This window comes from Ochotona princeps, chromosome 5 (assembly GCF_030435755.1).
Source record: "Ochotona princeps isolate mOchPri1 chromosome 5, mOchPri1.hap1, whole genome shotgun sequence".
NCBI classification, from domain to species: Eukaryota; Metazoa; Chordata; class Mammalia; order Lagomorpha; family Ochotonidae; genus Ochotona; species Ochotona princeps.
The window spans coordinates 88,352,109-88,375,141 of NC_080836.1; the positions used below are offsets into that span (position 1 = coordinate 88,352,109).

The 23,033-nt window shown below is 41.8% G+C and overlaps 1 protein-coding gene across 1 annotated transcript in view; it reads left to right on the forward strand.

The window, feature by feature from the left end:
• The window catches only part of ATIC (5-aminoimidazole-4-carboxamide ribonucleotide formyltransferase/IMP cyclohydrolase), a 31,002-nt gene extending 9,428 nt beyond the window's left edge, over positions 1–21,574 (forward strand). Inside the window, exons 6-16 of the mRNA XM_004576860.3 lie at positions 658–809; positions 1,114–1,270; positions 3,997–4,122; positions 5,790–5,897; positions 6,824–6,909; positions 8,573–8,662; positions 11,796–11,924; positions 15,998–16,090; positions 17,920–18,102; positions 20,945–21,100; positions 21,359–21,574. Of these exons, the coding sequence (XP_004576917.2) occupies positions 658–809; positions 1,114–1,270; positions 3,997–4,122; positions 5,790–5,897; positions 6,824–6,909; positions 8,573–8,662; positions 11,796–11,924; positions 15,998–16,090; positions 17,920–18,102; positions 20,945–21,100; positions 21,359–21,478 (1,400 nt within the window). The 3' untranslated portion in view covers positions 21,479–21,574. The remainder of the gene's footprint in view (positions 1–657; positions 810–1,113; positions 1,271–3,996; positions 4,123–5,789; positions 5,898–6,823; positions 6,910–8,572; positions 8,663–11,795; positions 11,925–15,997; positions 16,091–17,919; positions 18,103–20,944; positions 21,101–21,358) is intronic.
• The last annotated feature ends 1,459 nt before the right edge of the window (positions 21,575–23,033 follow it).

Consider the following 23,033-nt stretch of genomic DNA (forward strand, 5'->3'; position numbering starts at 1 on the left):
CTGCTGGTGGAGTTCAGATCGCCATTAGCTGAATGCTGCTGGAGTATCAGCCACTGCAACACCACATCGTTGTGTCCGTAGCTTTCCTGTGTTTGTCAGTCTCCAGGTACCTCTCTGCTGTTGTTCTGTCCTTTCCTAGTTCCTGGAATGTGTCCTCTCTGCTTCATCCTGATTAAATGTTTTTCCATCCATTTAAACGAGTCCTTACCCTATTCTGCCATCTTGATTCTCAAAATTAAAACTTATATTAAAAAATTATTGAAGTAGAAATATGCTCAGATTGTCTCTGAAAGAAGTTCATAAATTGATGAAAGTGGATCTTTTGTTCTTTTCAAAATAAAGACATTATTTATTTGAAATTTAGAATTACAGAGTGAGAAACAGACACAGAGACATCTTCCCATCTGCCATTTTACTCCCTAATTTGCCCCAACCACTAGGACTGGGTCAGGCTCAAGTCAGCAGTTAAGACCGTTTCTTAGCAGCATCTCCGATGTGGGTGACAAGGGCCAGATCTTTGGGCCATCCACTGCTGCATTTTCCATGCCATTAGCAGGGAGCTGAATGGGAAGTGGTGCCCATGTGTAGTGCCCAACTCCTAAGCGGTGGCTGTGCCAGGTATGCAACAATGCCATTCCCATTGTTTGTTTGTGAAAGGTGGAGTGACCTTACTGAGAGCTGCAGCAAAGAACCACGCCCGAGTGACGGTGGTGTGTGAACCAGAGGACTATGCAGTGGTTTCCACGGAGATGCAGACCTCCGACAGTAAAGACACTTCCCTGGAGACTCGACGCCAGTTAGCCCTGAAGGTAGGATGGATGTCTGTAACACATCAAAGTGAACACCAATCTACTCAGCTGTTGGCCAAACCAAGCAGTACTCAGTCCTTTCCAGTTTTATCTTGTTTCTTTTGCCAAAGCTCTGCTTGGAGTTGAGAGATAATATATAGGGATTCTGTCAAAAAGAAGACAAGAGAATTGGAAAGATACAGTCTGTCATCCATTGCCACAGGATGTTGTACATGTGTGTGTGTGTCCCCTGTAATTTGCTTGGTACCTGAAATAGCCTTGTCCCACGGTCTAGCCTTATCTCACAAAACTTAAACTTTTGTAGGCATTCACTCACACAGCGCAGTATGATGAAGCCATTTCCGATTACTTCCGGAGACAGTACAGCAAAGGAATATCGCAGATGCCCCTGAGGTATGGGATGAACCCTCATCAGACTCCTGCCCAGCTCTACACACTGAAGCCCAAGCTGCCCCTCACAGGTGAGTCCTCAGTGTTGTGTCCGGAGCTTTACTGTGTCTGGGGGGTCTTCTGTGTAGCGTTCTTTCCAGGTGTATTTTAGCCGTATTGTGTCTGACGTGGTTCACGTTTGGAAAGTAGGTTATGTGATACCTCTTAAATCTATCTGAGGTCTGAGCTGCCCGTGGGCTTGTCAAGGTCAGCTGGAATTCTGGGCAAAGTCAAGTTGGAGGTGCATTGCTGGAATGTCCTTGGCATACAGATGCTTTTGAAGACAACGGGACGGGATGGAACGGCCTGGGCTTCTAGAAAGGTTTCCCAGACCAAGGTGTAGAGGACTTGCCACTTTGAAGGTAGAGCAGTGCGAGAACCAGCAAGGAGAGTATTGCTTTTAGACTCTAGTGCCAAGCTGTTTCCTTGGAAGCATGGGTCTGGAATGGAAGTGTGAAGTGAAGAAGTGATGCAGGCTCAGGTAATTGTGTGGCAGGTGGAGAGAGGGTTGTTCATTGTGTGCCCCCCTTTTGTTCTTCAGGCTAGCTGAGTATACCTCCTGGAAGAGGGAATCTGTCATTTCATCAATTGATTTTTTATATAGATTTTTTTTCTATTTCATTTATTTCTGTTCTAAGTTTTCTTACTTCTACTATTTCTGAGTTTGATTTGTTCTTGTTCTCATTCCAAAAGATGCACTGATAACTTATCCACTTGATATCTTTTCTGCCAACAAGTGTTGATAAACTTTCCTCTTAGATCTGCTTTTGTTGTAATCCATAGCTTTCTGTAGGCTGCATTTCCCTTCTCATTTATTTCAAGAATTTTTTTAAAGCTTTCTTTTTAATATCTTCAGTAATTCATTAGTTATTTGGGACCCCAAGTCATATGTGGATTCCAAAATTTTTCTTATTGATCTGGTTTTCATTGTACATGGTTAGAAAGTTAGGATTTTTTTTTTTTCTTTTTTTAGTTTGCTGAGCCTGGCTTTGTGGCTCACCACATCATCTGTCTTGGCAAATGTTCCAGGTGCAGTTGAGAATTTTTTATTCTGCAGCTGTTGGATAGAATGTTCTGGGGATGTTTAATAGGGCCAGATGACACAGGGTACAGCTTAACTCAGTCGTTCTAGACCTTCTTCAAATACATGTGTTTGTGTTTATCTCGGACACTGCAGGTACAAAAGACCTATGTTCTCATGTATGATCAGTCTTCTCTGTAAAGAGGAAATAAACATTTTCCTCCATTCTATCTGAGTAGGTGTGTTTCTTTTGATGTATAAAAGATTACAGTAAACATAGAGGAGAGCATACATTGTGGGAGCATAAATTATATCTGGGGACATAAATTGTGATTTCTGATAAGAAATTCATGGGGTTTTCCCAAATGTGCTTATCTTCATGAACAATGAAGGGCACTTTGCCGTTTGAGATGGTTTGCGTATTTGGCAGCCGTGTTTTGCATGCTAGTTTTGTGTCTGAGAAACAAATTTGAAGCACAAATTGAGTTGTGATTGTGTGTATGAAATCTCAACCACTTTTTCTTGTGTCTGGAAACAAAATATTCTTATTTCAGCTATTTAATAGATTAAATAACCGGAACATTTTCCTGTGGCCATTTTTTATTTCTAACCAGTTGTTAGTACCTTTGCAAATCTGATACCTGAAGGAAGGGTGGTATTCTTAATTCAGATATTTCAGAAACAAAATTCTTTCCCATAAATCACAGTTGATTAATTTACTCTCAGAGAGCAGGTACTGGGGGGTTGTGCTCATGGTGTCTTTTTTTTCTTAAGGTTTACTTTATTTTTTATTGCAAAGTCAGATATACAGAGAGGAGGAGAGACAAAGAAAGACCTTCCATCTGATGATTCACTCCCTAAGTGACCACATCAGCCAGTGCTGCGCTGATCCAAAAGTCAGGAGCCAGAAACTTCGTCCAGCTCTCCCATGCAGTGCAGGGTCCCAAAGCTTTGGGCCATCCTTGAATGCTTTCCCAGGCCACAAGCAGGGAGCTGGATGGGAAGTGGAGCTGCCGGAATTAGAACCAGCGCCCATATGGGATCCTGGCTCATTCAAGGCAAGGATTTCAGCCGCCAGACCACCACACCGGGCCCATGGTGTTTTGTTTTACGTCACCCATTCTGTGCCTCAGGGCCATTTGGCTTACCGTGTGCTCCCTGACTTTGCCTCTCATGAGTTCCTTCAGGATGGAGGCTTTTTCTTTCTTCCTTTTTTTTTTTTATGTTGTTGTTTTTTAAAGTAGTATTTTAACAGATCCTTCAGAGCAGTCTTAGATGTTCAGAAAAAAATTGAATAAAGAATTCCTGTGTCTGTTCCCAGTCACTCCCGTCAGTACCTTGCATTGGCCATGGTTTATATTGTCACCCTGTGTTATATATTCCGAGCTTTTGGAGTAATGCTGAAGTCCTGTGTCTCCCATAACACTATTGTGCAGAATCTGCTACTGATTCGTTTGCAGGTCTGTTTCCTTTGGCCCTCCAGTCAAATGGGTGCATATGTATACGCGGGTTGTGTGTTGTGTGTGTGTTCTTGCACATGTGCAGTTTTTTGTTTAAGATGATCTCAGGCTCAGCTCCTGTATTACCATGTTGATGTATGGTTATGAGTATCTATGTGCCTCAGTAGCACTTGAAATATTACTGTCTCCTTGATAGAAGCGTTTGTGTGGGAAGGAACGTCTATTAACTGGCTTACTGCCCTTGCTCACTAATGTGTGTGTTTATTTTTCTATGTAGTTCTCAATGGAGCTCCTGGGTTCATAAACTTGTGCGATGCTTTGAATGCCTGGCAGCTAGTAAAGGAACTCAAAGATGCGTTAGGCATTCCAGCTGCTGCCTCTTTCAAACATGTCAGCCCCGCAGGTAATGTGCTCTAGAATGTCCTGGAATGTGTGATTACATTTTTAATATTGACAAGTTCTAATGTCAGTATAGACATTCTGTGATCAAAGCCATTTTAATGGAATCTACTGATGACATTATCGTCATTTAGCAATAAAAATTGTGGTAGCTTGGGTAGTACAAACCTCAGACGGATGACCAGGCAGTAAGGCTGGTTTTTTTGTTTGTTTGTTTTTTGGGTTTTTTTTTTTTTTTTTTTTTTTGGTTTTTTTTTTTGCTTTGTTTATTGAGGGGGAGGTGTAATTTGTTTTGTTTTTGGTTTTGTTTTTTGTAGTGAAAACATGAAAGTTAAAAAATAGTGAAGTAACTTGAGGCGAATGAGTATTTCTCTAGTGGAGTTCATCCAGTGCCCATGGAGTATGCAATGGCAACATAGTTCCTAAGAGACTTCTGTGTTTCCTTTTAGTTAAGTATGTGCTGCCTACTCAGTGGCACATTACTTAATCAAGGTGCTACAATTTGTTGTTGACGTTGTTGCTGTTGTTATTCATGCTGTGATTGATGTGGCTGTTATGAAATGATGTCAATCCGAAAAATAGTTAAAAAAAAATGTTCTAGACATGAGAAAAAAAATGTCTTTGGTATTTTGAGATTGCAATAAGCTTGTAAATTGCTTTAAGTACGATGGGTATTTTGATGATATTAATACTTTCAATATATAGGAATTTGATTTTAACAGATAATTTTGTACTATGAATGTTTACTGTTAGTACCAGGTGTGAAATATGGCTTTTTGTTATTGTTATACTTTTGTTTTCAAAAGATTAATTTTTCTGGCCGAAAGTCTTAATTATTTTAGAGGTAATCTGTGAAAAAAAAAATAAAATAAAAAATAGTGAAGTAACTTGAGGCGAATGAGTATTTTTCATGGTTGAAGATGGAACCAAATAGACTTAAAGAAACAATTTTTGTTTGTTTATTTTAAGAAGTAGTTATTGGAAAAGCAGAGTTGAAGAAGGAGAGACAGAGGGAGATCTTGCATCTGCTGGTTCAACTTCCCACATGGCCAACATACCTGGAGCTGGGCTGGTTCAGAGCTGGGAACCAGCTGCTTCTTCCGGCTCGGCCACATGGATACAGTGACCCGTGTGGACTGGACTGTTCTCCCATGCGCAATAGCAGGGAACTGGACTGGAAGTGGAGTTGCCGGAACAAACCACTGCCCATATGAAGTGTTGCTGTGCTAGGCAACAGCACCAGCCCCCTATTTTTAGATTTACCTGTAACTGTTTATAGCCATTAGATGATACATTCTTGCCTCTGTTTAGTCTTTAGCTGCACACCTTAGGTATGGGTATCACTAGATCTGCTCTCTGCCAGACACATGGTTCTCAGTACTTACTGCACTTAATAGCAGCGTCAGCAGAGAGGACATCGGAGCCGTGTGAAGTCAAGTGGGAACTTGAGGCAGGAGTGAAGCGAGGCAGCTTCCGCATGCCAGGGACCGTCCGACTCTTCTGCCTCCTCCCCAACTTGCTTTTGGTGTTTCAGTTTGGCACAGGTATTAGCAAATATGTTACCTAGTCTAGATGCTAAAAAACAAATGTAGTCTTGACTCAGGAATGACGGAAGTAGGCAACTTGCGATTTGAGGTTTATTGTTTACTCAATGGTGTTCTGCATTGACAGGTGCCGCGGTGGGAATTCCACTGAGTGAAGATGAGGCCAGGGTCTGCATGGTCCATGATCTCTATCAAACCCTCACAGCTGTGGCAACCGCATATGCCAGAGCAAGAGGTCAGATGAAGTGGGCTTTGTCCTGGGTGAAAGAAAAGCAACATTTTACCTAGTGTAGAAGAAAATAGTAATACTCATTATTTCATTACAAGGTTTCAAGTTACTTGTAGTCTGTTTTTAATTACTACTTGAAAAGTGTTATATGAATACATTCTAGCATATTTTGTTTACAAAAGTATGTGTTAATATTTCAGTATAGTAAAAAGAAACACAGTTTTGTGCATGTCATTTCAAATTAGGCGACTGAAGGTATTTACACTGCTTAATATATGACCACTAGTGTAATATTAAACCACAGGTTATTTAATTCTATAATTATGTAGTATGTTCAATGAATAATTTTTGACATAGATACCACAAATCTTAAAAATTGAATTTAAATTATTATATAAGTAAATTTTGTGATATGTAAGCCTAGTCAGTTTGTGTCAATTACATTTGCTATTAATATTTTGATAAGTGATTATTAGTTGAATGTTAGTGTTAAATAACATGTTATGGTTAATAGATAACCTTGAGTGAAGCGGTCAGGGAAGAATGGTCCTCAGGTTGAACCCATCCTATCACTTATGTTTGTCATACTTTGGTTGAAACAAAATCACATAGCTTGTTTATGCATTATTGGTGGTTGATTTTGAACCTCTTGTGCAAAATTCTGAATGGTTGGAGTAGAAACCATATGATTGCAGAGCGTAATCCAAGCTTTCCAAAGATCCTTCAGAGACAGTTGGCTGAAGGCTGCTCTGAAAGCTGAAGCTGATGGGTGCCTTCCTGCTGTCTAGGCCAATGATTGACGGCCTGTTAGCTCACTCTTACATAAACAATACAGTTAGCTTTGGAGGAAGGGATCTGATCTGATTGCATGGGGACTCTTAAAAACGTTTTTGCTATAGGATTATTTACCTTGTCCTACTGTTCATTTCTAGGGGCTGACAGGATGTCTTCATTTGGTGATTTTGTTGCACTGTCTGATGTTTGTGATGTCCCAACTGCAAAAATTATCTCTAGAGAGGTTAGTGAGCTTTCATGTGTCATGGTTCATATATAATTGAGTAAATCTCATTTGTTCATCGTGTTCATTAAAATTATACCCATGAAATACATGTATTTGTAACATCTGTAAATTAGTCCAGCTTCTTGTTTAGAATATTCACATTTTACATCAAACATTTAATTTTGAGCTACTGGTTGTTTCACATGGATATGTGGCTGCTAGGTTAATTTTCATATATATTGTGAGGATTCAAAAAGTTTGTGGAAAATTTATATATATATATATACATTTTTTTTTAAGATTTATTTTATTTTCATTACAAATTCAGATATACAGAGAGGAGGAGAGACAGAGAGGAAGATCTTCCGTCCAATGATTCACTCCCCAAGTGACCACATCAGCCAGTGCTGTGCCGATCTGAAGCCAGGAGCCAAGAACTTCTTCCAGGTTTCCCACACGGGTGCAGGGTCCCAAGGCTTTGGGCCATCCTTGAATGCTTTCCCAGGCTACAAGCAGGAAGCTGGATGGGAAGTGGAGCTGCTGGGATTAGAACTGGCGTCCATATGGTATCCTGGTGCGTTCAAGGCGAGGAATTTAGCCGCTAGGCCACAGCACTGGGCCCTGAATTTATATTATTTTAAAATTCTATTTTTTCCTTTAACTTTCTAAAATCTATGTAATTCTTTTAAGCTTTCTAGCTCTTCTCTTAATACAAAGTTAGTATTAACAAAGATCAGAAGTTGCTATCCTGGACGGTGCTGTGACAGTGTATAAAAGTCCTAGGTCTGTAAGGGAAAGGACAGTTGAAAATCATTAAAATACTCCATAAAGGTGGTAGGGAGGCAGAAAGAAAAGAAAACAAGCTTTAAGACTGGAGAGATGGCTCGGTGGCTAATCCTTAGCCTGCAAGTACCAACATCTCTGCTCCACTTTCCGTCCAGCTCCCAGCTTATGTCCTAGGAAAGCAGTCAAGGCCCAAAGCGTTGGGACCCTGCACCCATGTGGGAGGCCCGGAAGAAGCTGCAGGCGCCTGGCTTTGATCAGCACTGCTCCGGCTGTTCCAGTCATTTGTGGGATGAACCAGCGATGGAAGGAAGAGCTTTCTGTCTCTCTATAAATCTGCCTTTCCCAGGATGAACAAATGAATATTTTTAAGAAGAGAAAAGGCTTAGAGGGAAATATTGGGTAACAAGGCCGAAGGGGCATGGGTCTAATTTTTGAGTGCTTTTGGGTTTCTTTTGACGGTTGCATCCCAGCGACGGTGGAGCTGTTCTGCCCTGTCCGTGATTGTAGCAAGGCTACAGCCTTTGTAGATACAATTACAAGATAATGTTCCGCTTCCATGCAGTGTATCAGTCTTGCTGCTGAGACACACTCCCAGGCTCTGGACTAGAACCTGCGCTCTGGGGTATAGAACACCACCCTGCTGAGAGTGAGATGCACACGTTAGAACAAATCTACCTTGTTTGCAGAAAGAGATGGGGTCACCTCGAGAATACTGCGTTCTAAAATCAAATTATAATCTGTTCCAAGTGTGACATAGGTATTATCTGCTACAGAATAAAAAAAAATAACTAAAAATTAGTATGCTGCTGTGTTGTTTAAGACAAATGGCTATTGCTAGATTTTTTCAGATGTTCTCCGAGTTTCTAAAAGAGATTCATATTGAATGCATTTGTAGGTGTCTGATGGCATTGTTGCCCCAGGGTATGAGGAAGAAGCCTTGAAAATACTTTCTAAGAAGAAAAATGGAAGTTACTGTGTTCTCCAGGTTAGTCTAATTCATGTTCAAAATATTAACTTGTTCTTTGGTGTCTTTTTCTCTGTGTTTAACTTGCTTCATGAGCTTCATGAAAATTTCCAATTTATTCCTCTTTACTACCATTTTGAACTTTAATGCTGTGTTATTCCCTTCAATGTTAAGATTATTTTCTTACCCTTGATTTGGAAACTTTAAAGATGTTTTATATATGTATAGATATTTATATTCTTATTCAAAAGACATGAAGTATTATTCATTAGAAAATCTCCCCTCTCTTCCCTGTTTTTCAAGAGACTAATACTTCAAATTTCTTACTTCTCTTTCCTGAGATAGTCTCTGCATATTCAGTAAATATTTACATTCCTTTTTCTGTCTTTTTGCTGACAAAAATACACCTGACCTCACCACTGAGAAAATTGTGTCTTAAGCCTGCCTAGCCAGCCACCTGTCTAGATGGCTACCATGTACACTCCTCCCAGGAAGAATCTAGAGAAACCTTAGGAGTGTGTTGGTGGTTTTGCTAGACACTGCCTTTCTTAGAGATTGTACGAAAAAGTTAATGTCTTGATAGGGAGTTTATAAGGGTGTCATCTATTTTCTAACACTTTTGCAAGAATTGTTTTTTCTTTTTTTCTGTTTAATTTTGCTTTTTTGTTGTTGTTGTTCTTGAAGACTCAGTCATTTGAAAGACAAAGTTATAGCTAGAGAAAGTTACAGAGAGAAAGAGTTTCCATCTACTGGTTCACTAGCCAGATGTTGGCAACAGCAAAGACTTGTCCTGGCTGATGCCTAGAGTCCCCTGTCCCCCACGCTCCCCCCGTGCGTGCAGGGGCCCAGGAAAGTCTTGGGCCATCTTTTGCTGTTTTCCCAGGTCCAATAGCTAGATGAAAAGTGGAACAGCCGGGTCTTGAACTGGTGTCCATGGGGATATCAGTGTTGCAGGTGGCCACTTAACCTGGTATGCCATGATGCTGGCCCCCCGCTATGCGTTCTTACGGTTTTTCATCTTCACAGTTAGATAGATGAGAATGGTTTTTTATCAGTTCTAACATCCAGTTGCATGTTGGGCAAACATCTTTTCTATTACGCATCTTTTTACTAAATGAACTGTGTTCATGTTATTTGACTATTTTTGTGGTAAAATTGTTGAATTGCTGGAGTCCCAGTAGTGGTTTAACCCAGGCTGCCATATTATCCCTGCTGAAGGATTTCTGGGAGTTCCTGTATAACAGATACCACAGTAAGATTGTGTCTTTAGAATGCCAAGAGTTAGCTGGATTGCAAGCAAAAAGTCATAATGCTGATTCTCACTTGGTATTGATGCAAAAGAAAATTGAGCTCCCAACTCCATATAATGGAATTATTAAAGATATATTCCTAATTGTAATAGACCAGCGAACATATAATCCACAGGAAAGAGGGAAATGGAACACTAACCTTGCATAGTCTTTCTGTAAAACTGCTAGACAGCAAGTTTACCCATGTAAAACATGCCCCAGTGTTTTTCAGTTTATCTAGTGTCTGTTCAAAGTGTTAGGTACCTATTACAGCTGTCAGAGAAAAACATTTTCTTTAAAATCGAGCTCACCATTTTGTCTTCTTTCTAATGTGACAGCCCCTGTTGAAGCCTGTGAAAGGCCTTCAGCCCTTCGTCTGCATTTACTCGGCAGCTTTCCTATTTTGCATGTGGATACAATCACTTGCTCTGCTTATGATACAAGTGACAAGTTTCTTTTGACATCAGTCAGTAGGAGAGTATAGTGATCTTAGAAATTTTATAAGTTTTATAAGACTATGTAGGGGCAATTGTTTATAGATGATTGAAACATAAGTCACAGGTTATCTAACTGGTAATTGAAGAAATATTACCATGTTTAGAAAAGTAGAGTTTCTTACACATCTGAAAGGTTTTCATAAAGTCCATAGAAAATGCATAATTGAAAAAACTTGCATTGATCTCAGTTTTTTTCACCAGAAAAAATTTCAATTTTCCACAGACTTTCTGAAATATATATATATATATATATATATATATATTTTTTTTTTTTCAGTTCAAACTTTGGGATTGAAAGACAACAATAAATGACATGAGTTCTTTTTCTCACTCTTCTCTCTCTCTCTCTCTCTCTCTCTCTCTGGGTATTTATTTATGGGCCAGCACCATGAAGTGATAGAAGTGCCAGTGTCCCATAAAGGTGCCAGTTCATGTTCCCATGTTCCACTGGTCCAGCTCCCTGCTTAAGCAGGCAAAGCAGCGAAGAATGGTGAAAGTGTTGGGCCCTTGCAGCCACATGGGAGACTTGGAAGAAGCTCCTGGCTTCAGATTCCCTCAGCTCCAGCCACTTGGGCCATTGGGAAGTGAACCAGCAGATGGAAGATATCTTTCTCTTCTTTTCTCTCTCTTTCTGCCTGTTGGTTCTTCTCTCTGTAATTTTGCCTTTCAAAGAGAGGGGGTGGCATAGAGGGAGGGATCTTCTATCCACTGACTCACACCCCGAATGTCCACAACAGCCAAGGATGGGCGATGCCAAGGCCAGGAGCCAGGAACTTCACCTGGGTCTTCCTCCTTGGTGCAGGGGGCTAAGCACTTGGACCATCTTCTGCTGATTTTCCAGCTGAGACTCAATCTGTATCCCTGTGGGATGCTGGCATTGCAGGCAGTAGCTGAACTTGCTGTACCCATAAATTCTGCAGTAGAGATGCCAGACCACAAATCTTTTATTTAACGTTTAAACTCAATTGTTAGCTTTGTGATTTCATAATAAATTTTTTAAAACAAAGGGAAATTAAAATTGAATTTTTGGGTCACAGTCTGCTCCTAAGTAAACCCATTTTGTCTGCTAGATAGAAGGAATAAGTTGTAGTTACTGCAACTAAAGATTCATGGGATCATTTGGCTTTAATGCTATATATAAATTGTAAATTGTATAAAATGCTACAGGGTTGTAATATTTTTAAATGTTGGAGCAAAATAATGGGGCATGGCCATTGTATCATGCCCATATAAAACTGATCTTACACATGTTTAAATTAGAATAATACATCTAATATTTCTAATAATGAATACATTGTGCATATTAATAAAAATATCTTGGAGTGTTGTAGATTATTTAATTTTTAGCTTTTTGTATTTGTATCTTAGATGGATGCGTCTTACAAACCAGATGAAAATGAAGTTCGAACTCTCTTTGGTCTTCGTTTAAGTCAGAAGAGAAACAATGGTGTCATTGACAGATCACTGTTCAGCAATGTTGTCACCAAGAATAAAGAAGTAAGTTGACAGTGTCTGAAGTGAGTGCTTGTTAATACATCGATGAAGGCCCATATTGAGAGGTGGTCGGTATGCATACGGTTAGCACATTAAGTTGTCAAATGAGCCTGAGTGTTTGAATAGTGAAAGACCATCTTAGAAGCTTCTGTACGTGTGTGATGCTCATCTTCAGTTATACATAAGATCGTGTCTTCTAGAATTGTGCTTTTTCCCATCCAGCAGCATGCAGGTGCTTTCCATAACAGGAAGTGTAAGCCCACACCGCTGTTGGAAAGGCCATATGGTACCAAGGATAGATATTTAAGTAGTTTCTATTTTCAGTCCTCTGATCAATGTTTTTGCTTGGCAGTTTTTCCGCGTGTACTTCTTGTCATCCTAGGGTAATAATGAAGACTCTTGGGTTTGGGTTATCATCTCAATACACAAGGCCCGCTACTGAAGTGACTGTCGTCTGTTGCGAAGATTGTACAATTTTGACAGAGAGGATGGTTGAGAAATCTGTGCCAAGCTACACTGTAAGGAAACAGATGTGCTGAAATAAGGCTTTAAAAAGATACACCTCACACATACACGTACAAACTTGGTTTTTTGAAGGTATTTTAGCTGCTGAGTCTGAAGTTCACAGGTTTTTCTGATGCTTTTTTTTTTTTTTTAAGTATTTATTCATTTTATTACAGCCAGATATACACAGTGGAGGAGAGACAGAGAGGAAGATCTTCCGTCCGATGATTCACTTTCCAAGTGAGCCGCAACGGGCCAGTGCGCGCTGATCCGAAGCTGGGAACCTGGAACCTCCTCCGGGTCTCCCACACGGGTGCAGTGTCCCAATGCATTGGGCCGTCCTCAACTGCTTTCCCAGGCCACAGGCAGGGAGCTGGATGGGAAGTGGAGCTGCCAGGATTAGAACCGGCGCCCATATGGGATCCCGGGGCTTTCAAGGCGAGGACTTTAGCCGCTAGGCCACGCTGCCGGGCCCGTTTTTCTGATGCTTTGAAGGCATTGCTTCGTTGTTTGGGATTTTTTTGATTGAGTGCTGCACATCAGGTGTTTGGGGAACACCTTGAGGGCCCGGATGCTGTTGGCTTAGCTTTTGAGTTGCATTGTGCCTCTGCTGGGCAGTTACAGTGCAGCTCATCATTTTCATCCTGGTGAAAATTGACTTGGTTTGCATTTTGGCCTCAGTTTTGTGAGGGCTTCTCTGTTTATGGCCACGCCTGCTCTCCTGAAGCCCTGGCCGTTGACCAGTGTCCCTCTTTGATGTTCGTGGAACTCCGTTTTCATCCCTTAGTGTCCTGCTTGGCAACCTAAAGTTGTGTTTGCTTGTTTGCCTCTTAGTTTTCCGAGGAAGCGTTTTGATTGTCAGGTGCATTTCCTCTGGCTTCTTTGTCTCTGGGACCTTTGCCTGTCAGTATTTCCTGCGTTGCTTGCTCTGCGATTTCGTTTTTCATTTGTTCCTGGAGCAGGATTGATTGGTCTCTTGTCGTTCACATAAGTGGAATGAAGAATTGCAGTTTATTTCTAAGTCTGGCTCCAGTACTTAGAGATTGCTGCAAATTAGTCTTCATGTTTAACGGGATAGTTCTGCTAACAAGCATATGATGATTAAGACATCTTTTCATTTGATGGTTTTTTTGATTTAATAATTGTTCTTCCATTTTTGTCTTTGGAAAATTGATATCTTGACGAAAACAAGCTTGTAAGATATATGTAGCAATAGTAACATACTGAAATTTTTCTTAGTAGAAATTTGAAATTGTCGGATGAGAGTGATGGTTAACATTTTCTTTTTAGTTTCTATATAACCTCATCTGGAATGGGTTTTGTTAAAATTCTAGCCCCGAAGTCATTAATTAGGTCTAGAACCATTTCCATCCCGAGACCAACAGGAGGAAGGAGTGTTGGCTGTTTGTAGACCTAGATTCTTTCCCTCTTAGCCCATCACCCCATTCCTTGCAATTTGCATACACTTTGACCTTAGCTCAGAATGCTGGCCTTGTACCTGAAGCTAAATGTCGAGGAGCTGACTTCGTTACTAATCTTTCATGTAATCAGGGTTATTGAATTAATAGTTGGTGACTTAAATAGCATATAAAGCAGATATTACATTAGTAACACCTTACAATAATAAATTCTTGACTGCTACCAGTTTTTTTAAGGCTTATAATTTTTTTAAAAAGATTTTTATTTAATTGGAAAGGCAGATATGCAGAGAAGAGGAGAGAAAGAGAGGAAAATCCTCCGCCCAATGACTCACTCCCCAAGCGGCCACAACAGCCGGAGCTGAGCCAATCCAAAGCCAGGAACCAGGAGCTTCTTCTGGGTCTCCCACGCGGGTGCAGGGTCCCAAGGCTTTGGGCCGTCCTCGAATGCTTTCCCAAGCCACAGGCTGGGAGCTGGATGGCAAGCAGGACTGCTGGAATTAGAACCGGTGCCCATATGGGATCCTGGCATGTTCAAGGCAAGGACTTTAACCACTATGCTATCATGCTGGACCCTAAAACTTCTAATTTTTAAACGACTGCTTATTTACTTGAAAGGCAGTTATTGAGTAGAGGGATGTAGAGAGACCTTTCCAATAGAATGTCCTGCCTGCTTTCCCAGGTGCATTAGAGGGGAACTGGATCAGAAGGGGGGCAGGCAGGTCTCAAACTGGTGCCCTCATAGCGTGCTGGTCTTGTAGGCAGTGGTGTTACCCTTTATACAGTGTGGGCATTAAGTTAAGTTTTGAGATTAAAAACTGTACATTCCCTTGGAGTTTTCAAAGTTCCTGAAGAGCCCTTAGCCTCCTTTTCTCTGATAGCGTCTTGTAGAACTGTAGTGAAGCGCCTCACCCACAGGTTTGCCATGAAAGCCACAGTCAAGGTGGAATTCCCATGGTGCCCTTCTACAGCCAGGCTCACTTCCCTGCCGCCCCCGCCTCCTCTGAACAGCTGCTTCTTCGGCTTTTCTGTAAATCTTAATCCTTCTCCACGCATGTGCAGGTTTTAGGCTGTGGGGAATGCCCAGTAGAGCTATTGCTTTGTAGTACAGTGGATACCTGTCTAGTTCTAGACGAAGCCACCCATGCTTCAAGCAGCGTTCGTCCTCCCCAGCTTGGGTGTTGCTGCTTTCCTTGAAGACATTCTGATTGTCTCACTGATTTGAAATTAGCTTGTATTTGCTAAAGCCTCACGATGTTCAGTTTTTTCCATGTGCTTAGTGCATCTCTATGTCCTTTACATGAACTGTCTGCTCCTATCATTGGCCCATTTTCTAGAAGTTGAAGTTGAAGTGTTTGTGTAACTCAATTTTGAGAATTTTAAGATATGTTACAGATAATAGCTCTTTGTCGTATGAGGTTTGTAAATATTTTGTCCCAGTCTTTATTCTGTCAACAATAGGTCTTTTGCAGAGTAGATGTTTTCCATTTAGATGAAGTCAAAATTATTGCATTCAGGCTAATCTACCTGCTGCGGCTGCTACCCTTTTCCCACAGCACCGGGGCATGGAGCACCATCCTTCCAGTTTGTATTCACTAAAAGCAGTGACATTTTTGACTGTTACATTGGTTCTACTTGTAATGTTAATATGCAATACATATTGTAGTTCCTGCATAGAATATTCTAAGCGAAAGAGAAATTGATCCTAATTTGATTTTCACTGATTGGTCTTGACCTAGTGTGTACAGCACAGCGGTTTGTAGCATCTGTGAAAACTGTTGTCAGTATTGTTTTCCAGCATAAATTTTATCATGTCTCCAGATATTTAGAGGCTCTCTTGTTGAGAAAATCTTGTGAGTTTTAGAGAGGATGTTGTATTTTATATCTGTATGATATGCAAGACTTAGTCTAAAATTATTGCAAGATGGCATTGGCTTGTCTGTGACACATTAGGCATTGTGCTAAATTTCACTGTTAATAATCTTAAATACTTAATCTTCTTAGAACATTGTAGTCATGTGTAGCATGAACAGTCCATTTTACTGTGTTTTGAGAGCTGTAACCATATTGTAGGTCCATCACATTAATAATAGGTAAGAAGCTCAGAGTTTAAAGGGCCTGATCTTGATCCGGTTTACCATTCTGTTTCTTTAGCTGCCAGAGCCTGCCATCAGAGACCTCATCGTGGCCACCATCGCTGTCAAGTACACTCAGTCTAACTCGGTGTGCTATGCCAAGAACGGGCAGGTAACCAAGCTGTCAGCCCTACCTCAGGGGGACTGGTGTTTCATAAAATCACATTCCAAAGTCCATCTGCCTCAGGCACCAGATAGCTTGGAAGGGAATCTATGCCAAGTTTGTTGGTATTTACTCAGCACCTTGTAGACTGCTCAGGCTAATGTGGTTAAGAAGTATCTTTGGAAACAAGTACGGAAATCTGCGTTGCCTCTCGCCTGCATTAAATTGCACATTTTGAAGTCACACTCCACTGGCTGTTACTGAGTTCCATTACTCGCTCTCTCTCCCCACGTGCTGACATTTCTGATGAAGAGGAGTAAGGGAGGATGCTGCTACCCGGCAGTTTTACAGCTTGCAGTACTATTTTCACAAATACTACTTATGCTACCAAGATTCTTAGTGTAAAGGTTGCTAGAGCAGGAGTTAACCTGAAATTTTACAATTGGGTTCTTGGAGACAAATCTTTGTGTGGCAAAATTCACCCTTTTAAAATGTGTGGTATGACCCCTTTTCATAAGTTGTGTGATTGTGTTACCACTTTCATAATTGCAATGTAGAACATTTTGTATTTGGTGGTAAGCAAGATATTTAACCTCTTTCCTAAGATGCTAAATCATAGACTATAAGGTTGAGTTGCTTGATCACCAAGGCCTCTCTTAACTAGGGTGAACTTGGTTTTGCTGTGCTTGGAGCAGCATTGAGAGCCATTTTTTTTTCACAGTGCCTCTTGAGTCCCCTTATGGCATATGGTAAGTTATCTGGCCCACTAATGGATATTAATTAGCAAGTGACCTGGAAGTCGTGATTTCCAACTGTTAAGATTTCTAGTCTCCATGGACACATTTTGGGAGATGGCGATTACTGGTATCTTGGCCATAGGCTGTTAAGTCCCAGTAAAGCTGTGCAGAATAAATGCATCCAAGATGAGCTTGCTGCATGAGGGTTGCGGCTTCCCTGACTGGTGATGTGGTGGAGGTTGCCCGCAGCAGCCCCTAGGCGTGGAGGGTGCCTTCAGGCAGACCACTAAAAGGCTGACTGTTAGACATCAAACGCAGAAAACACCTATGCCTTAAGGTTATTGTTTCTCAGAATTCAACTTTTTTAATAGAAGAAGAAGAAAAGAAGAAACTTTAGTAGGTTCCTGGGAGGTACTTTTTACCCTTTCCACATCAGTTCTATTGTATTTGAGCTGTAAGTTAAATCTGGTATAAAGGCTTTCAAATAACTGTAGTTATTTTTATAGTTTTCATAATTCTTCCCTCAGGCCATTAATAATGAAAATTTTTTTTAAAAAGGATTTTATTTACTTGAAATGCAGTTAGAGAGAGAAAGCTCTCTTCCTTCTGTTGGTTTACTTCCCAAATGGCCACTCTGGCTGGAGCTGAGGCCAGGTTGAAGCCAAGAACCAGAGGCCAGGACCTTCTTCCAGGTCTCCTATGTGAGTTCAGGACCCCAAGGACATAGACCAATCTCTGTTGCTTTCCCAGGCACATTAGCTGGGAGCTGAATCTGAAGTGGAGCATCCAGGATTCAAACAAGCTGTTCTATAGGATGTTGGTGCTGCCATTGGTAGTTTAATCCTCTGTGCCACAGTATAGTTTTAATAATTTTAGAAAATTCTGGAATATTAAGACATACATTCATTATCATTGAGGTAAAAGGAACATTTAGTCATTATAAAACTCTTACCTTCCCCCTTTTAGTAACTTAAAGAATCACATATTTTTTTTTTCTAATCTTCAACAAAATTAGCAGGTATGTTTTGGGAAATGTGCATAAAAGATCCTTGGAGAGTATTTGTCATTGGAAAGGGCACTCATCTTACACATCTTCCTCAGGTGATTGGCATCGGTGCGGGGCAGCAGTCCCGGATACACTGCACGCGCTTGGCAGGGGATAAGGCCAACTACTGGTGGCTTAGGCACCACCCACAGGTGCTCTCAATGAAGTTTAAGGCAGGAGTGAAGAGAGCAGAGATCTCCAATGCCATCGATCAGTATGTGACTGGAACCATCGGCGAGGTAAGAGGCTCGTCACTGGGTCCTGGACAACCCACATAAACCAGCCCGGCATTTCCTGTGCCACGGACTTTGCCTTCCTGCGTCCAGCCAGTCCCCTTCCCTTAACATTTGAAATCATTTAGAGTTGTTTATCAGAACTTCTTACCAGTACTGTTGGGTGGTTGGTTTGCTTTTTAAATTATTTCTAGTTCACTTTCTTTATCCCTTTCTGAACTTATAAACCTCTTAAAAAAAAAAAAAAAGGAATGACCACTGGTTTTGTTTTATACTTCCCCTCTTGGTGATAAGTTTTGGAAGGCAGGGTTTTTAAAATTAATTTATTCATTAATTACATTGTATTACGTGACAGTTTCATAGGTACTGGGATTTTCCCCACCCCTCCCTAAACCCTCCCCCCATGGTGGATTCCTCCACCTTGTTGCATAACCACAGCTCAAGTTCATTTGGGATTCCCTCATTGCAAGCATATAACAAACATATAGTCCAGAGTCCCATTGTCCAGTCAAGTTCAACACCTTCTCAGGGAGACCCCCTCTAGTCTGAAGGCAGAGCCAGCAGAGTATCATCCCGCTCAGTTAAAAGCTCCAACATACCATCAGCAACAATCCAGGTACAATGAGGCTGGTGCAGAGTCCACTGGTTGACATAGTCCATCATAGAGTCTCCCCTTGTCCAGTATTTCACTGCCAACATATAGCTGAGGTGGTTGGTTGATCTGCTCCATCTTCTATCTTTTCTTGGTTAATGTTCTGATTCCTCCATTTTGATTGAATGGATCCCCAAAGAAACTTTGAGGTGTTCCCAGATCAGGTTCCTATATGTACTAGCAAGCACAGTGCCCGCCTCAGTCCATCACCCCAATCAGCTGGTGGTTGCAACCGCTGGGTTGGTTCTATCCTCAGCCCCGACCTCCACTGGAACCAATGAGTATTGCAGTCCATCCCGGCTCTGCCCATCACACACTCGACCCTCACCTAAACCAGTGGGAAGTGTGCTGGTTGGGTGCTGCGTTCCTAACAGGCACAGGCAGCCTCGCCTTGGCATTTTGTGTTGTGTACTGTTTTTATCACAACCGAACCTGGCCTGACCCCCACCCAGCTCCAGCGCTTGGATGACGCGAACTGATTCAGTCAGGAAGGCAGGTTTTTACTTGAAAACTTAAGGAATCTCACCATTCCTGACCCAGCTCTGACTGCATGGTGGATGTATGCTCAGTGCTAAACACAGATTACCTGACACGGATACACAGCTGTGTTTTGTACCAGTGCCGCCAACAAGTCAATCAGTTTCTCTTACTTTTCCTGGTCTTCACGGTCTTATATTTGGAAGAGGTAACATAGGATTAGAAATGGGATAGGCTACCAAGAGGAAAGATTTGGCAGTCTCTGGGTCTCGTGAGAGTTCAATGAAGTTCTGCAGTAATCAAAGATGTCTGGCTGGAAAAACTGGGTGCTCTTCTGGGGTGCATTCAGCTTGTGCTGAGTTAGCCTGGCAGGAATCAGGATTCCCGGGGGCATCCCTGAAGCCCAACGTTGCAGAGTGTGAGCCTGGCAGCCAGGAAGCAGCTCCAGCAACTCTTCTTCCAATACTCGTTGTGTTTTCATCCAGTAAACCCCTCCTAGGAATTCTGGAAATGTATTTCTTTGTGAACTAGAATGAAAGTATGTTAGTGCCAAAATGTCAGACAGAATGGAAGTGCCTTTTTAAATATGCATGCTAGTCTTAGTGTCTGTGTTGCTATAGGAGAGCACCACAGACTGGGAAACATATAAAAAGCAGTCATTTAGTTCTCACAATTTGAAACTCAGGAAGTTCATCATCCTAGCTGGCGGGCCTGGTGGCTGATGAGAGCCGCTGTCTACTTGCTATAGATCCTCTGCAGGAGATGAGTGGCCCGTGTTCACGGCTGGGAGGCACAGACCAGCCCACAGAGCCTCAGAAAGCACTCCTGCACTCCTGTAGAGGCCACGGAGCTCCAGGAGGCCTCTCACCTGAACACCGTTGCTTCGAAGGTGCAGCAACACCTTCAGAGGGAACATAAAAACAGCCCATAGCAAATATTCTGAGTCATGTGTTTCATTTGTCTACAGCTGACCTCATGTTTGAGTTACAGTTTCAAAATAAAGCTTTTGGTTGTCAATCATCTATTTCCAGATTGATTATGGAAGTTTATCTCCTAATACCTTTGCAGTGTGATATTCCTTTTGCTTGCTTTGCTACATAGAGATTCAGTGGCAGATTTAACTTCAAGAAGATTCAAAAACAAAGTACATTTAGAAAGTACATTTAGATGATCTACTTGGAAAAGTTTTCTTTAGTGAAATCTTTCCAAAACACATTGTTCATCAGTCTTTCAATACTATAATAAACTACCTGAAGCAAGCCATTTATGCAGCTAAGAGAAGTTGTTTGGGCTGTTGGTTTTAGAGATTCAGTCAGGATTAAGCAGTCCCATCATGCATTTGTTGAGGGGTCAAAACATCATGCAAGAGGGAGTGCGTGTGTCTTCTGTGTGGCCTCATAAAGCCACCGTGATTCAGTGACAGGGCCTTCACCTTAGCGACGCCTGCCTCTGAATAGTGTCATTGAATTGAGCTCCCACCAACCCAAGGCTTTAGGAGGAGCCAAGCCTTTAACAGATGGCCTTCAGTGGCACCCAAACTAATGTCCGAACAGCATGCATGGAAGAAATTCCCCAAAAATATGAATTCGAATCGAATCAAGGCAGTGTTGGATAATGAAGATGGCAGAAAAGATGTTCAGATGCTTTCTGGCATTGTGATGTGCATCAGGTTGAAAGCAGAGATGTCAGACTCACCTCCCCGGCCTGCTGTTCCCCTAGGATGAAGATCTGCTCAAGTGGAAGGCTCTCTTTGAAGAAGTCCCTGCAATGTTAACAGAGGCCGAGAAGAAGGAGTGGGTTGACAAACTGAGTGGGGTCTCTGTCAGCTCTGATGCCTTCTTTCCCTTCAGGGATAATGTGGATAGAGCGAAAAGGGTAAGTGTGGAATTGGGTTTGTTTGCATAAAAATGAGCTTTATGAAGCGACCATATCAGAAGCCCTGCTTGTGGTTCTTAAATTTGAGTACAGTATCCAATTGGTGGCCATGTGCTACAGATCAGTAATATCTGGAGAGGCCTTGGACCCAAGTACTGTTATTTTTGCCATTTTGGTTGCAGGTTGCTTCTTCACAGAGGAGGGTTTTGATTATCCATGAAATTCTATTTTGAATGTCACCCTCTATTTTTCCCCCAGAGTGGCGTGGCGTACATTGCTGCTCCATCCGGTTCTGCCGCTGACAAAGTTGTGATTGAGGCTTGCGATGAACTAGGAATCATCCTCGCTCATACGAATCTTCGCCTCTTCCACCACTGACGTCATCACATCTGTACGCAGGGGGTTGCTTTTGTGTAGGTACAAAGAATTTTGAACATGCCTTTTCAGAAAAAAATAAAATGTTACACCTAACAAGTGGATCTACAGTCATTGGAGGCTGGGATTTATTCATCATAAAGAGGCAGGCTCTTAAGACTGTCACGTGATTTGTGTGCTTGGGTATGAGCAAGTTAAGGACACCTGAGCTGTTGGGGCTTAGCCCATCCACAGTGTCACCTGTTGGGAGCAGAAACGCTCTCGGGCGTCAGTGAACCTGAGTAGCAAGGAGCTGTGAGCATTTCAAATTATGTGGCTTTGATCACAAATATTCTTCTCATGCTTGGTGTCTGATAAAAAATCTTGCTTCTCGGGCCAGCGTGGTTGCCTAGTGGCTGGGGTCCCATGTGGGCATTGGTTCTGGTGCCAGTGGCCCCGCTTCCCATCCAACTCCCTGCTGTGGCCTGGGAGGGTGGTCAGGGATGGCCCGGGTCTTTGGGACCCTGTGCCCTTATGGGAGACCCAGAAGAGCTGGCTCCTGGCTTTGGATCGATACTTCTCCGGCCATTGGGGTCACTTGGGGAGTGGGTCATCAGGTGGAAGATCTTCCTCTCTGTCTCCCTTTCTCTCTCTATATATATATGTCTGACTTTGCAATAAAAATGAATTGTTAAAAAAATCTTGCTTCTCTACTTTCTGAACACACAGCACGTGATCACCCATGAGCTGGAAACTTGAAAGGGATTCGTCAATCCCTGTGATTCCTTCCTCCATGAACCAGACCTCCGTGCTAAGTGAGATGCTACCCATCATGCCAGCAGTTCTAGATCCACCCCTTGGAGCAAGAAAATGCCATCAAAGTTTGGTCCCCAGAGTGACGTAGGGCCTTATCTCCAAAGGAGGGCACCATGGGAGGGCAGGACTTTGATGAGCTTGCGTGTGTGGTCCTGATGCATACATTACACCCCTAGTCCACTAAACCCCTTTGGCATCGTTGCTTCTTGGATTGTTTCCTGTGAGGTCAAGGCCATATGCAAGGAGACATGGGCCATCCTACATATTGAGAGAAAGCCTGACTGGCTTATACTGTCTGCCAGCTATGTGACTTAGCCATCCTAGAAATGAAGAGAAATTGTTCTATGAATGCTGTTTTATCTAGCTGTGCTTACATATGAAAGTGTGCCAACCACTACCATTTTGAGTCTAAAATTGTACACTGTATATCCAAGTCTTCAAAATAATAATGGAATTTTACTTTTCTTTTTTGAAGTTGTGAAATAATAGACTATTTTGGTCCATTTTGTCACTAGCCTTTATAAATAAGCTGTTTTATAGTATCATTCTTAATATTTGTGCAAACATTGTTAGGCAGTACAATCTTTTAAAAAGGATTGAAAAGGGTACATCCATTTATGTATATCCAAAGCCGATGAAATCAATATGTTGAAGTAACATTCACATTCCCATGTTTGTTGCAACTCTATTCCCAACAGCCAAGAAACACAAACAGCCTGAGTGTCGCAACTGTTGGGTGACTGAAGGGGTTGTGGCACATGAA